Source organism: Danaus plexippus, chromosome Z (assembly GCF_018135715.1).
Source record: "Danaus plexippus chromosome Z, MEX_DaPlex, whole genome shotgun sequence".
In the NCBI taxonomy this organism is placed as follows: Eukaryota; Metazoa; Arthropoda; class Insecta; order Lepidoptera; family Nymphalidae; genus Danaus; species Danaus plexippus.
The window spans coordinates 6655172-6672817 of NC_083559.1; the positions used below are offsets into that span (position 1 = coordinate 6655172).

General features: G+C 29.2%; 2 protein-coding genes across 2 annotated transcripts in view; one reads left to right on the top strand and one right to left on the bottom strand.

The window, feature by feature from the left end:
* On the bottom strand, positions 1–9392 carry LOC116777585 (uncharacterized). Its single transcript, XM_032671217.2, has 3 exons — positions 9256–9392; positions 7547–7851; positions 1–718 (listed from the first exon to the last, which is right to left on the bottom strand). The coding sequence occupies exons 1-3, from the start codon at positions 9314–9316 to the stop codon at positions 233–235; spliced, it is 852 nt and encodes a 283-aa protein (XP_032527108.1). The 5' UTR covers positions 9317–9392; the 3' UTR covers positions 1–232.
* The window catches only part of LOC116777584 (V-type proton ATPase 116 kDa subunit a 1-like), a 19339-nt gene continuing 10937 nt past the window's right edge, over positions 9245–17646 (top strand). The window contains exon 1 of the mRNA XM_061526588.1: positions 9245–9353. The gene's annotated coding sequence lies outside the window, so the exon portion shown is untranslated. The remainder of the gene's footprint in view (positions 9354–17646) is intronic.

The following is a 17646-nucleotide window of genomic DNA, read 5'->3' on the forward strand; positions in this document are numbered from 1 at the left end:
TTATTTAATAAAATTTTATTTATATAATTAAATATAAACGTAGTAGGTTTATGCAAATCTATTTATTCTATGAAAATATAAAAGAAATACCGACTAGAACATTTTACATTGAGAAATGCAGGAATACACTGTCTGGTAAATTTATCTATACCCAACAATAAGTCCCTATAAATGAAGAGTTTCTGTTAGCATTTTGGGATATATGTATATTATATCATAAGTTATGTTTTGCTTAGAAGGTCACTTGTTTTTTCTCTTTTTCAGCGCGAACAGTCATCTTTGTTGCTGTGACCGTCGTGTCTGCGGATTCGGTGTCAGCGACGAGTGCTCTAAGGCGGGCGGCGCGTTTTTCCCTTGCTGCTGTTTTCTCACTCAATTCCGTCATTTCATCCTCCAAGTCCGACAAACGAGCCCTTGTTGCCTTTGCTCGTTGTGCTGCGGCACTCTCTTCGTCGAAATCTTTTAAAGCTGACCATTTTGTCAACGAATTTTCTTCATTTAGGCGGCGAGCAATACGTTTTTCTGTACGTTCTTCGTTTTCTTTAAGAGCTTTGCGAGCACTACTCATTTCAGAGGCACCTAAACCAACGCTCTCTAGGATTTTGTCCGAAATTTTCATTCGATTTTCAATGCTCGAGATGCTGTTCTCAAAGTCAAGATCATCAGTAAAACGGGAAGATTTTTTGCTTGCACGCAGTCGCTTTAGTGACTCTGTTATCTGTAAAGTACGAAAAATCAAATATTAAATTTTTATATATGATAAATTAAAATTCTAAAATTTAAAACAAAATATCTAAAAACATAACTAGTTGATTAATAATTTCTAGTCTTGGATATAACTAATTGAAATCAAAACAAACTTTATGATTTCAATAGATTATCTAAATGAAAGTGTTTCTATTTCCTCTAGGATTTGTTAGGTATAGAACTTTTACTTCAATTATAATTTTATAGTTTTATATATAATGGACTATAATGATATGAACAATATAAAATTCCAGAGGATATTTGTGCGTCGTCTTCCAGACACGCATATTTATGTATTCGCGGATTTTAAAACGCGTTGTGATAATAGAGCTTACGGTTCCTTTGGAAACCAATGTCCCCAAAGACCATGCCATCAAGGTCAATAAATATTACGAGCTCACAAACGAACTCACTCGAAATAGGCTCGTCGTGGATTTGTACGCGGTAGTAGCGGGAGCGAGAGGTAGAACGGCAAAATCTCTCTACAACCTACTCAAAGACATGGGCCTGTCTAGAACTAATATCAATTAATTCTTGGAACGTACTTTGAAGGCAGCTCTAGTAGGTTCTTTTCAAATTTGGTTAGGTTGAGAGAGGAGCTCTGACGGTGGAGGTGAGCGTTTAAAGCGCGTTAGATAGGGGCCCCTTAAACCTACACCTGGATCGCTAGTCCCAGGCACTGTTGAAGCTCCTCTCCGTGAAAGGCGATGGACCCAGAACCCGCACGGTGAATCCATTGAATGCTAAGAGGTTTCGTCTCAAAGATGTTTAAATCAAAAAGGAGTTTATCAAAACTATAATCTGTATATACTGTACGGATATATTGTACGGATGTCTAGATGAGACATTTAACCTTCGAATACCTTTAAAAAATGTGGTAAATAAATTCATATCTTTAATATAAAAAACTTTTTAGGGCTTATAATATTTAACTAAAAATCATGTGTGTAATAAAAGAAAATTAAATAACTCCACTTCAATTGCACTACAAACAGTTCAGTTAGTTAATTGTTGCCTAGAAATACTGAATATTGATTAAAATAGATTATGAGGCCATGTCAACGAATTTAATTATGTCATATTGATTTAAATAATATAAACTTATGTGAAGTATCTTTGTTTGAAGATATACTGTTATACTTGAGAAACTTACATAAGAATTTAAACAGCATTTAAAAATTTTGCAACTTTTAAATTTTATGGAGAAGCTCTATGAAGAGCTCTTAAATTAACCTAAAACGTTGGCTGCACTTTAATGTCACACTAAACGAAGCTATTAAATATAACATATTTTCGTGTGAAAACAAGAAAACCTTATGAAACAAAAAAAAAAATGCTTTTAATATTCATAATTCATCAATTACTTAAAATAAGTATTATAAGGATAGGATGTTATATTTTAAACACTAATTCCTTAAGTAGGTCCTTAACACATATACATCAAATTTAGTATTATGCTAGAAAATAAAATATTACTATTATTTTGTTTTTAATTACATAAAATCACTCACATGTACTCTGTCTGTGACCAAATATTAATGTAGACATGTTAACTTTTAAGACCATTTAGTAAAACTGAAACGCTATAATTATTGTCGCTCGTTTGGTCTGTTATGTTTACTCGGATTTGCTCTCAAAGCATCCATGTCAATTTCATTTGAATGCAATATCGGTTTGAATATTCCGGAGCTTCATTTATACCAGGTTTGTGGTCATAGTAAGTTTCCATTTATACAAGAGCTTACCACGTTTCATCAGATTGAACATGACCAAACCATATACAGGCTATTTATCATATAATTTGAAAACGGCTACCGTGAGATTGATAATCAAGTCCTGAAATAGCAAGCTGGAATAGAAAATACAAATACAGGAAACTTGTGGCTTTGTTTGAAGTTACTCTTTGGTTATGTTGATTCTGTTATTTTTATTATTTATTGACAATTTTATACAGTAGTTTATCGTGTTTTCTTATTTTTGCGCTTATATATTTTAAAATATCGTGTGATATTTTAATGGAGTAGGGCGATTAAAAAACTGTATCAATGTGTTTGCCTTATATAAAGATAATACGGAGCGCAATGCAATTTTTAAAGTACTTTATTGCCTCAATTGTTTATAATCGGATCTTTAAGTGGGAAAGAAGTTTCCCATTACTTGAAAGAGTACAACGTGTTTGGTGGGTTTTTATCTATGAAGGAGTAACTGAGTGATAATATTATATCAATATCACACAGCTTATCCTGTTATAATTCTTGTTAAGGTTGTAAAGCCACTTATCAACACCGGGCTCAATGATGGCCCTTTCAGTGAGAATTAGAGCTGGGTCATAATATTTGAACCATGCAATCGAAAGAAACGAACGTTCCGGTTTCATCAAACCTGGAGACTGGTTGTCATCTAATCTATAATTTTAATAGTTTTATATCACTGTATTAAACTAGGACTCTGTATAAGTTATAAATGTAACGTATAATAAAAAACTTTTTTTTTATTTGTAACTATATTTATGGCACGATTAATTGTTGGAGTTAAATAAAAAAAAGTTGCTTCTCTTTACCTAAACAGATATTGTTGAAGATGTGTATTATTAAAATGAGGTGGGCAGAAGCAGTTCAACATAAATATGTTCTAAAGAATATACAAAGGGAACTTTAAACTGCTTGAATAGATTTATTTCATTTTTACGTGGGTTGCTTTGAGTCTTATTTAACGGACCTTTATGTATAGGAATATCAGATATATGCTGGTTATTTTTTCTTTCAAGACATCGTTTAGTGTAAAATACAACATATATAAAAATATATAAAAATTACCAAATGGTAAAGTAATTATACATGTAATATATATTTATTTATAGTATTTATTATTTATATATAGTATTGTAGCGTACATTCCAAAAGCTTATACGGTATGGAATTATTTTCATATTATTCCTCACAGACCGTGTAGGTTTTACCGGCTTAGCCCTCTGTTTAGTAAAAGAAAGCTCTTCTGAAAGAGTAGAAAATGCTTTGTAGAGTCGCACAAATGGTATTAAATGGTGAAACATATACAAAAATAAACAAACTATTATATTTTAAAAGCGCACAATTTTAAACTTCGAGTGGGTGTTTTATTGAATACAGATAATAGAAAAATATCAAATCCTTGAAATTTCTCGTTTGTTATGAATTGTGTTTTATAAGAGATTTATAGAATAACTATTTCTTTTTAAACATAAATGTTTAACTGTCTCTACCACTGTGCTGAGAATATTCTTCGCTAATTGCTCGAATATTCATAACAATACGTTTGGTTGTATATTTAAAACAAATGAGAAAATAATTGCTCATTTCTCAAGCGATAACAGTTGAAATGAATGTGCAAATCAAGAAGCAAGAATATGATTCCAATGATGTCTTTTAATGTATTTTTAATGATTCATGGATATTTCACTTTATAATAAAATTTTAACATTATTTTAATCCTATCTAAAATACAAAGTATGATTAAAACTTACAATTGATTTTATTATTTGTTTGATCTTTCTAAATCCCGTTATAATATCTAGGTTATTAAAACAACATAGAAATTTTATTAATGACTTTGACGAATTAGTCTTACGAGGCGTACTATATAAAAATTAAATAATCATATGTATTTAATTTAAAATAGTTCTGACGACGTAATGTATATTTCTTATATACATATCTCAGACACAAATCAAACATTCACATATGTATATTGTATTTTAAAATAAATTGTTTAAAAACAATTTATCTCAAGAATCTTGCAACTTGAGTATCTTCTTTTATTGCAAGAATAAGTACTCAATAGTTTCCTTAAGAGAGCACATCTTATCAATATTTTATGTTTGCAATTTCTTCACATCTAAGTACTCAAGCTACTTATTCTGCTATATATAAAAACTTTTGAATAACAAACAAGAAATTAAATTTTGAAGAATACTTATGACGCCACGAATAGCATCTAGAAGACTAACAAAGTTGCCTTATTCAAAGTTATGTGCAAGCAATGGAATATCTCAAATCATATGAAATAGTTACATTTATGTTAGCTTTTTACTCCAATACATATCAACAATTCTTCATGTAGATAAAAAAAAAATGAAAATCCTATATAATATATATATAAACAGAGCAAAAACTATTTGATTGACATAATGTACCACGAGACGTGTTTTCAAACAATTATATAACTCAGATGTTTAGGTGATTAGTTAAAAGCACTTTTTTTCTAAGAATATACAAGTTCAAACAAAATTATGCGTTTTTATGAAAGAAATCTCATCTATATATAGTTTTTAGTAGCATTAATTTACTCACAATACAGTAACACAACACGCAACTTCCTTCGCTTGTGGCAATAAATCTTTTCTTCCCGACCTCATTATCTGTTCTCATTTTGCAATGATACTACATTTATCGTGTATCGCTCATTATTTGTGATGAACGAAATCTCCAAAGAAAATAACGGTACTAATTAATATAACATTTTTATGTACTTTCTTTATTTTACTTTTAAATATTGTTTTGTTTTGTAAATTATTTATTTTTAATATATTAAGCAGTTTATGTAAGAACAACATTATATTATCTTAAATAAGAAACTAAAATAAAATTAACAACATAGCCTACTTAAGGTCCAACCTGTTGATTGTCGCCCGGATGATAAGATCATGTTTTTCTATAACTAGACTAAGGAGACTCGGAAATTGAAATTGCTATAAATAGTTTTCTTTCACATATAATAAATATTCAAATTAAGAAATAACGTTGTAAGTCAAATATAATTTTTTTATTTTTGTTTTGTTTCGTTTTTTTTATGTATGAAATAAATATGTGTTGAAAAAAGAAATGGGATTTTTGTTTATTTATTATAAAGCTATCAGCGGTATAAAATTATATATATTATTAGTATATACGAGACGCAGTCTAAAAATGGGTGAAAATTACACCCTTTTTTTATAATACAATAATATTATTAATTGTCACTCGTAAAACGAGAACAATCGCTAAAGATGCTTTGTCTTCATAAACTATACTATAGACAAGAAGTTCGAATAGTAGTGAAACTTTTCACAAAGTTTTTATATTTAAATATTTTGTTTTATATAGATGTGTAGAATGTTCATGGTATGCAACACATTTCATATAACCCCGTTTGACGCCTCCGCTAAGTCTCGTTATGCAGGTATGACGATTTATTCATGGCATTTATGAAAATAGAAATGATACACTACCGAAAATAGTTAAATGTGTTCATATGTAATGCCAAATAGGATTACGTTTTAGTGCGCATTATGCCTAATTGTAGTTTGAATAATCAATACGGCATTCAAATGACAATCAAACCCACGATCGTAATTTCGGAGATTAATTTGAATATACATATTTAGTTACACAAACAGCTGGTATAGTGTATAAAGTTAAACAAGTAGTTCTATGCTCATATATTGGTCTAATAATACTATTTCAAGTCATCTTCCATAGTCTGTGGATGAAATAGACATTTAATCATCTGACTTTAAAAGTTTATATAACCAAGTATATTTGTTGGATACTTTCTCAATACCGATTTCTCAAGTTAATATTAACTGTCCTAGCGTTAAAAAAAAATAAACCGTCTTTATGAAAATTAATTAACAAATATAAAGTTAGGGTTTATAAGTTAAATGGATATCTTTAACTATATTAATTCACATTTCTACCAAAAGAGAAAAAAAATGATATATTTTTACGAACTTGAATTGAATTGATAAATTATATTGATTCTATCTTAAAAAGCACTTTTTATTTTAATTTTATTAAGTAATTGCTATAGAATTTTAAATAATAGATTCTCTTGAACCTTTCTATTGAACTCTGGAATTAATATTTCAGTATATTAGTGTATGTAGTGATTTTTGGTTAACCTTTAAAAAGGTCAAGATATTTTAAGTTACCCAATGGTGTTTTAGGGGATAGCTGCAATGTTTCATAGCAACTTTAATGACTTGGCTCTAGTGAGGAACTACCTTCAATACGTTAGGTAAAGCGTTAGGGATGGTGTTGAAAATCAGTAGTGTAGAAGAAATTGAACCCAAAAATTTTGCTTTATGTGGAGGCTAGAGAAGAAGTATCAAAACCCATTATCTCTAAAACGATCTAGTGCTGTGGTTGTATTAGATGGTTTGAAGGACCGTACCCAGTATTGGCGTTAGTTCCCAAAAATGCAAAGTGGCTTGGGAAACGGTTATAGCTAAAATCTATTTATCAGATATTTGCATAGTTTACAAAAAGCTTATTAAAAAGAGCTGGTAAATGTTTTCCGTGGAGTTTTTTTAGCAGTTTATTTGCTGTTAGTCTCATGTGGCTGTAATTTAATCATTCAAACGCTAAATTTTTCCTTTTACTGAGAAATTACTAAAAAGTCTTATGGTTTCTTTGATAAATATATATATCCTGACCATTTTTAGGAAATATTTTCTTGGATAAAAGGTTGTGAAATAACTTTAAATTTCTATTGCCTGATATTTAAAACAAAATATGAAATATGAACGTTATGGTTTAAATGGGTTATTTTCGAAATCCAATTTTATACAAAAAGGCTTTTGGACAATTTATCAGATATTGTTAATGCATAATGGATATTAATTGCAAGATTATTCTACTACATATATGTTTACCATTACGTATTTTCTGAATAGTAATAAAAATTATTCAAATATTTGTTACTGATACCAAACTGATTAAAATTCCATATTTTTTTTTAAATATCGCTTTCCCTTAATTATTTAATAGCAAAAATATCTTACTTCTTCTCCCAAGTCACTATCTTCAAAGGACGAAGACAGTGGTTTGCCTCGAATAGCGCGGGCGCCTCTCGAGTCAAAGAATTCTTCTGCTGGGGCCTCGATGTCATCTAGAGCGCTGCGAATACGAGTTTCTACATCTGACCTGATCCGTTCCGGTTCGGGTTCCTTCACTAACGGCACCTTACCGTCCAAACGATCTAATACTGGACGGTAATAGCTCTCGCCTTTGTTATAATTACAGTCATAGACTCGTGTACGTCTTCCTCTGCCAACTCGGCTCATTTTGATATATTTATAATTATTTTCTGTGGATTATAAAAAGATAAATAAATACAATAAGATATGAAAAATATTTGTTCATATATTGTTTGTTTTTTATAATCATAACGATGAATATAATTTTATGTGAGTTTTTTTCTGGTTGAGCTGATGTTTGTTTTCAAAACTAATCGTTTCATATTAATAATATTTACTTAAAAAGTGTGTCAAATTAAAACTTTCCAAGATTAATTACAGGAATGAGCTAATTTGTATTTTAGATATTCCAATGATTTGTGCATTAATTAATAAAATTTAAAATTCTTCATAATGTTAAGTGTGAATTGTGTAAATAACTGCCATTTGTACAAATTAAGTTTTATTGACTTTCATATTATAAATTTAAACTATTAGGCAATCGACACTTTTTAAGGAAAAGAAACAGTTTATTTTAAGTATCCGATATTTGGTTTCAGAGAACAATTGAATACTTTTTTTTGTATCAGCGTTTTGGTTGTATTTTAACAAAGCTTTCGTTATATACATAGTAACTACCTGTTACAGTTTTGTATATAACATTTTTTCCTATTACACTCGTTTATACTTTTGATAGTTTGACATCGAATTCTAGATATCGTAGAATTGAATATTGTTATGTGATTCAAAGTCACTCAAGCGCACCTAATATTGTTTCTTTATTCTCTATTATCCAAATGATGTCTTTTAAGAATAATTGATAATATTAAACGCAGTTTAATAATGGATATAAAAGCAAAATTAGTATTTTAAATTAGATTATTTAAAGACTTAAAATTTTTAATATTATAATTTATGCCGTAAAATTCTTTTATAATCTGTCTACGTTTTATTAACCATTTACCTTTAATTATCTTAGTTAAAAAACTAATTTCTTTATTTAATTTATATTATAAATAAATAAAGCGTAGGAAACCAGGAAACAAAAGTTACATTCACGTAACATCTCACAACAACAAAGTTTGTAAATTCATGTTTTTTTTGTTTTGGAGGAATTTTAAAAAAGCTCAATCGATCAAATTTCCTGATGGATTACGTTCCAACAGAACCGGCGTGTGCAATGAAGAGTGGAACAAATTCCAAAATAGATATCGCAAACATTCGATATGGGGATATTTTTAGTATCGAAACCCGGTTTTTGTTCAGACAGGCTGGTATTGTGTAATGCAACTTGGACGTTACGCATTAGTACTCGTGATAGAATTTGAATTTCAACGTACCAAGTAAACTTTTGTTTCATATTTGGAATTTTGATAAGAGTCACAATTGTACGAATAGTAATTAACAATACATAGCACTCAAAGACAGAACTTTAACATCGCACCGCATAAAAAGGTATGTTTAGAGAAATTCGCAAACAGCGAGAAATCATATACTGAAGCGAGGGTTAATATATACTGAAGATATCCACTGACCTGGTGCGTGTTTAGGCGGCGGGCAGGCAGATGGAACTGGGCAATCGAAAGGTGACGGCATCTGCGGGAGAGCAGCGTGGGCGAGCCTATGTTTAACCGTGAGCTATACAGAAATATACTGACTTTTGTTACAGATCTCATTGCCGGAAAAATAACAAGGTGCTACTACATCGTATAAAATACAACTAACAATTAAGACAATATATTAAGAAAATGATTTTCGTTCTTTTTTACTTATAGGTTGAACTATTTGGACAATTTATAAAAATAATTTCAGGTCCATAAATTATTCATAAAATTGATTTTTAAATATTTATAAGTATAAAGGAGTTACCAAGTTACAAAGAAGTTAAATAAAATGATATTCTGTTATCCCTTTTACACTGTTTTATTGTGTATTGTTACATTTCAAATGAGTATTTTGCCAATATTTAATATTATAATAGAAGCTTCAAAAAAATATGAATGAACATTTTAATATTTCTATGGTCTGTAGTTAAATAATGTGAGAAAAATAAAATATGATTTATAATTTACTATCTATTTATAATTTTTTAACAGTAACGTCCACAACAAATACAGAGATATTGGTCTGAACAATTGAAGTAATTGAAAAAAAGTCAAATATTTTGATATAACAAACATATAAACAATCGTTCTTAAATAATAATAGTATAACAATAGATTTGACACGTGTTTTCTTGCCAAACCGACTGACGTGTATTTTATCCACGGCCAAAGGGAAAATTGCTCCTATTAGGCAATTGGTATAGTATTCCTGCATCTATTTTGGTCGGTTCAATATCATATTCATTTTGCAATACTACTCGGTGCACAAAACTTAATTTTACAAAATTTTTTGACGTCACGTACTCTGTCATCTACAGCAATAAGAATCTGTAGTTTTACAAGACATTAATAAAAATATTTTCGTTTGAATGTTTTTTTGTAAATGTTCGGAAAAGAACATTTACAAAAGAAAGAAATTCAATTATTTAATAGATAACAATAATATAATTACGCAATTAATTAAGTTTTGATTTCCATATGTTTTAACATGTATTACTTTTTAGTTTCATTCATTGGTTTTTCATTTGTAATAGATATGACAGTCTTTGTTCCTAATGAACTAAACAATTTTGTTATTGTCCTTAAAATATAAAAGAATATATGAACCATATTCTCATAAAAAATTCAATGATTTCTACATATGGCACAATAACCAGTGTATTTTACATAATTAGAATAATAAAACAATATATATTTTAATAAACAAACTTTTAGTTTCAAACGAAACAATTTTATAGCGTCTTATAGAATAAACGATTTATACTGCAATATAGAAGTAAAGATTATAAGGGGTAGCAATAATTAAATCGGATTCGAATCATAATTTAACATGGGGGTGTAAAGGGTCCTTTGTACTCGGAGCTCATGACTTTCAAAATTAACGTTTACTGCTCATATTGCTAAATTCCAAACAAATTAATTATAAGAAGCATAATATCTGTATATAAAATATCGATATGATTGAAAATATTTAAATGTAAATTAACGATTACCACGGCCTAGTTATTAGAGTATAGAGATTGAATATCAGTACCTTGTAGTATCTTTCCGATAGTTTACTGACATTTCCTAATATTTAATACCTGGTTAAATATAATTTAAATAAGTTTTTTATTTTCTTATGTTTCAAATATCATATCCCTTGCAGCAAGTATGTATACATTTCAAATTAATTCAATTGTAACAAAATAAGTTCGTTTTAATAATGGCTTTGGTATTTGAGACATATTTTACAAAACTTTAAATTGAAATGGGTATCAAATTCGACCGCCAATAACATGAACTGTGTTTTGGTGTACGCATTTATTGACTGCAATCGGTTTTTCAGTCATGTATTGCTGCTGGAACTGGAATTGGGACCTGAATCTATAAAATATAAAAATATTTTTAAAAAAGGGGCGATTTCACGAAGTCGCTTCAGCATTTTACTTTAGTTATACTGTATAAAAATACAGTTTTACCGAAGTTAAATTGCAACCCAGATTGCATCAAAAAAGTTTATAATGAATAAACACACTCTTGGTGAAAATAAATAGATAGTAATATGAAGATGAATTTTTTTGTCGTGGTTGCCTGGAAGTTAAAGGCCCGTCTCTCACACGTGAGGTCGCGGGTTCGAACCCTGGCAAGTACCAATGTGATCTTTTCATATGTACTTTCTAAGAGTATTTAGACACCACTGACAGACGGCGAATGAAAACTTCGTGAGGAAACCTGGTCCTATAATTTCAAATTATAAGATTGAAATCTCCAACCCGTCTTGAGCAAGCGTGACGATTAATGCTCTTACCTTCTCCATGTGAGAAGAGGCCTTTGCTCAGCAGTGGGCTCCGATAGGCTGATGATGATGATAATGAAGATGAATTTTTTACCAGTCAAAAAAAGGAATTATTTATAAAATAAAAATTTTAATCGAATTTGATGTTGTATTTAGTTTCTTCTTGTGTTCATAAAATCGATCATGGTATAGACACGTATATGTATATAAAACTGAAATATTTTTAGCCATCCACTGTATTTATTCCAAACATTCCATTATAATATTATTTGTTAAAAGTCCCTGCATCATAAGTCGTATTGACTTGAAAACAAAAGCTTATTTGAAAATGTTTTCCTCATATTTTACTGAAAGCTTCTTACAAGAAGAAAATAAAATAACTAAATGGTTTGCGCTTTCACTCGAATACTAAACCTAAAAAATAAAACCTAGCGAGGAATAAGCAATAATAAGACATTTTTAATATATTTTTGTTTATGTTGTTTTCTTCATAGTAACGTTAAAAAAGGAGAATCATATATTTAAAAAAATATTGAAAACCACAACAAAATTTTCTTTGTTTTATAAATTTAAGAATTCCTTGTATATTTTTAGTCAACTCTTTTTCATAACAATGAAGAGGTATGGATATGAATTGTCGATTAATTATAGCTTATATTAATGTTATTAACCAAAAAAGTGTAACTTCTACCTTGAATTTATAAGAGTTTACCTTCATACATCTGAATACTGCAAATAATAATCAGGTTGATATACAATTCCATATAATGTTTTATTAAAACTTGGATAAAGTAGCATGTATACGAGCTAACAACCTTAATATCAGATTCGCCTGGAGACGTAAACTAGCACGTACAAGAAAAGACACATTAATTATAAACTTGTACTTTATCCAACATAAGTTTCTGCTAGATGTAACCATTGAAATCTTAATACATTCTAGATTAGATTAAAAGTCATTTGGTGAATAACATGAGACATCAAGCAGTACCTCTGCTAATTATGTAAATGTAAAATATAACATTTGTAAGATGGAATAGATTTTCTTTTCCATTAGAAATAAAAGTAATGTATCATCTGATTAATGTTAATTTCTAAAAAAATTACCTTGAAACCTAAGCAATATTGTAAATTGTTATTTCTTGTAATAAAGTTGCATTATGCTTGGAAATTAAAACCAAGCAAAATTTAACAAAAATAGTTAGTCAAACAGAAAGTATAATATAAAATTTTGTATTTAAAAAGATACATTGAATCCATGAATAAAAACAATTATTTATAGTTTAAAGATATCATTCAAATTTTTATTACGTAATATTTTTAATCATATAAATGTTTTCTATCATTTTTGATTGTTTTTAAACATAATAGTAAAAAAAGCAAGTTAAGTCAAGTTTGCGTTCAAAAATATTTTACTGAAATGTTGATTCATGCCCTTCAAATAATGAAAACAATGAAGCATGTAAAAAGAAATATAAAGTGGATAAAAATTTGATTTGTCTTTTTGAATGACAGATAAAAAGCGATTTCTATAGTTTTGACAGCTTGTGCTCGGCCATAAAAGCTAACCAGTATTAAATCGATTTCCATTTAGGAGAACTGGATGGATGTCCAATTTTTTTTTAATGCCAAATACTGAACAGCTATCAAAATTTTTTGTATATTATGTTGGAATACTTTATGCAATGGTATATTACTTATTAATTTTAATTAATTAACATAAAATTTTTATTTTTATGTAACTTAGTCGGGTTTGGTAAAGTTTTGTCTTGTAATAAAATATTCAAAGATAGAATCGATATAATTAATTTCTTATTTTACCCAGGTGACTTCAATTAATTGAGAATAATGTATTGCTGCCGAAAAATCATACTTTTTTCTATAGTTATTAAACTATTTATAAAAGCTATTATGTGGTGAAATGGAAACATGAAATATATTGATTTGGTGATAACCTTTACGAATTGTATAAAAAATTTTAAATGGTGGTTTTTGTTTTTAAATCCTTCTAACGGGTTTTCTATGAAAACAAATTATATTCACTATAATTGAAGACACATTTACATGTAATCTAAAATATATGCAAAATAAATATTTTACTACATATTTATATAGTGAAACAAATAAGACCAACCAAAATCGATTCTTAAATGAAGAAGTAACGCTTACATAAAAATAATTAAGTTCTGTTTTAAATACTTTAAAGAATTATTAAAATTAAAAGTCCTAGAATTCTGTCTTGGAGAAAGTGGTCTACAGTAGAACGCTCAATAAAGTAGTTTAAGAGTCAGTAACAGTGTTTAAAAAAGCAAACACAAATTTTGGTCAGGTTTACCTTTTAAATTGAATTATTTACCATAAGTTTGTAAGAGTAACTTTTGTTAGTCTTACAAACTAAGAAAGGTCTCATTTTAATTGACTCATAATTGAGGAAGGAGAACGGCGATGTTCTTTCGTCAGGTAAAAGAAAAAATAAGGCACTTTGTAAATATTTAGGTCAATTTGTTTCAATTAGAACACTCGCAAGTTACAATTGCATCGTTCTAGATACTCTAAATTACTAATCATCATTCGTTCTATGCATTTATAAAAAAAATTGTTTTCATTGTAAATTTTAATGTCTTTTATTCGAACAATAACAGTTATATTGCATTTAGTACGGGAATATTTTTGCAATTCAGTATTTTTTCTGTCGAATATAAGTTGATGCACACAGGTTCGGATGTATTAGCAAAGCACTTGTCACAAATTTTTTATATACATTGGAAAACTGAATTTATGAATTTACTACATCTTTCTTAAAACGTGAGTTTTGTTTTTCTATTTTCTAAATGTTTACAATTTATTTATTTAAATGAATAAAATATTTGAATTAAATTAATAAGAATTAATTTCGTCACAAAAACCAACATCAATTATTACCTATATTATTAAATTATAAATGAGTCTTTGTTTGAAAATAAAACAAAAGCTTTCAGTACGACCCATGTTTGTGATAATATAATTTTATAAACTTCTTTTTGCTGCGTAATAAATAAATATCAACATTTAAATAGATTTTTTAACAGCCATCCTGAATCTGCAACTTCACAACGAGAAGGACTTGTGAATGTATATAATATACTGTTTTATCGTTATTATAATTATTACTTTTCAATTCGTTTCAAAGCCCATCGATTAATTGTACTCATTAATATTTTAATATTTATTTATCTATTTCTCATATAAAGTGTAGAATAATACAAAAGGTAAAAAAAAATACTTACTCCATTTGATATAATTGCATATTCAATCCGGGGTATTTGCTACCTGTTATCTCTTTCATTCAAATGTCTTTTTATATAGAATTCTCATTTTATCAACTTCATTAATGTTAGTTTCAAAGTTGACGAATTCTGTCAAAGTTTTAGTATTTTTTACTCATTCACAGGCATTCATTTCACAGACCTTGTTTAAGTTTGTTTAATGGTTGAGTATGAACTAATTTTAGAACTTTTACGGTTTTTTTTTAACTGAAAAGTTCATACCAAGAGTAGCGAAGAGAAATAAAAAAATACAAGTTAGCAAAAAATTTGGAGTAGGTTCAAGAAATATGTAATACATAGTGAAGCAATTGTTTGTAAAATTAAAGCAGATAACCTTTGGTTACTTAAAGTATATTTGTAAGGAGATTAATTTATTATTAATTAAATTGTATCGTCTAAGAACTTTTACGAGAACAAAAATACTAGCGAATTTATTATATCTTGTTTAAAGCTTTCTACGATGAGCATTATTTTATTTTTAGCGTTGTTTCAATGAGTGCTACAGATAGCATATTGTATGTACAAGGTAGCATATTAAAGATGCAATCCCGAATAGATTAAGTTGTGTGTATTATAAAATATTTTTTAACTCTAACATTTGAACGTCTCCTTGAAAAATCTTTAAAAACTAGATAAGACGAAACCTCTTAGCGTTCAATGGATTCACCGTGCGGGTGCCGGGTCCATCGTGTTGCAGGGAGAGGAGCTTCAACAGTGCCTGGGACTTGTGACCCAGGCGTAGGCTTAAGGGGCCCCTAACTAACGCGCGTTAAACGCTCACCTCCACTGTCCAAACTCCTCCCCCTACCTAACCATATTTGAAAAGAACCTACTAGGGCTGCCTTCGAAGCACGTTTCAAGAATGAATTGATATGAGTTCTGGACAGGCCCAAGTCTTTTAGTAGGTTGTAGAGAGATTTAGCCGTTATACCTCTCGCTCCCGCTTCTACCGCGTATAAATCCATGACGAACCTATTTCGAGTGAGTTCGTTAGTGAGCTCGTAATATTTGTTAACCTTGATAGTATGGTCTTTTGGAGATGTTGGTTTCCCAAGGAACCGTAAGCTCTATCATCACAACGCGCTTTAAAATTCGCGAATACATAAATATGTCTAGTCTGGAGGCCGACGCACAAATATCCTCGGGGATTTTGTATTGTTTCTCATACTTATCCATAATTATAGTCCAATCCGTAGCCGCTTTAAGGATGGAATAAGGCTTGACATTTGTTTTTATAGCCCTGTGCCCTCTCTCACAAAACGTACTGATCGCTCGTTTGTGGTTAATTCCCTTTGCGCTCTGGCTACCGAAAGACTAACCGCTTCACGTATGATTTCCAGAACCCTATCGTGACGACGCGCGTATTTTCCAATATCCAGGAGTACCTTACATCCCACTAACAATTGCCTAGCAGTACCAACTGCCTTCCCATAGATATAGCAAGTTTTTTCGGTACCTTTACCCCATCTTACTAAATTACTCTGATCTGGGAGAGTCATCTGGAACGCATTGAGATAGAATTTTAGTAATGCTGGCGACCAATCATGGATTAAGGTGCGCATCTCTTGGAAACTCTCAGGTGTTTATAGAGCTCCGATGGCCTTTTTTGACTTATCCCAAAACTAGGAAGTAGGAAGAAATAGGAAGAACTAGGAAGAAATAGGAAGAACTTACCGACGGTTATCATGCTTCAACACTATTGTGTGTTTTTAGGTTCGTCTCTTGTACTTTTTCCCGCACGTACATTTCATGTCAAAGTTTGTGTTTTACACTACAAAAAATAAATTTCATTCGGTGGAAGCGAAAAAAAGAGAAAGTATAAGTCAAACAAAAACAATATAACCTTTTTGAAGTCTGTATCTTTTGTTTCAAAAGTTTAATAAAGCTTTAGGTTAAAATATTTCGTATGGTAAGTACTCATTGGGATGACTAAAATTGGTCATCAGAGCTTCGCTTATCATACGCGCTGTTCCAAATTTCACGTGAAAACAAAATCATTTGGTGAATGACATTTATATTTCCAATAGTCAGCTATAATAAATTTTCATGTGGGCTATTGCATACTATTCATAAATATATATTTTAAACAATATTTATTCAACAATATTTTGATTGCGATTGAATTGGTTTTAATGTCCTTAAATCACAATTTAATATAGATACCTTTATTTTATTTTTAAATTTCTATAAAATTTAATTAAGAGTATTGATCAATCAAAATTAAATCAAATAATCGTAAGAAGAAGAAATAAGTCACTCATTACAAGTGGAGGCAGCCAGTTAGGAATTTTAATAACAGTTATTTGTATACAATTATTTGTATTATTATGATAATCCTTAACCGATTAAATTTTAAATATCCAAATAAAGAGTCTAGTGTATTGTTAAAAAAGACTAAAACAAAAATAATTCATAATATGCTTTGGTACTATATTTTACCCACCATTGTACATATTTTTTGATAATAAATTACCTTTTTTATATAGATATAAGTGTATACTTAAACATTTATTATTTTCACGTTGTATAAAAGCATAATTAATATTAGAAATATCCCTAGTATATTTACTAAAGCTACATTAATAACCATAGCAGTAAGGACACCATAGTAATTATAATATTTAATGAATCTGTTTACCATTTACAGAAGCCTCGTGAATTTAAATGTTCTTAAAGCATATTTAAATTTGTTAAAATATTCATTTAATGGTTTTAAATGGAACGGTACTTTTTGATATA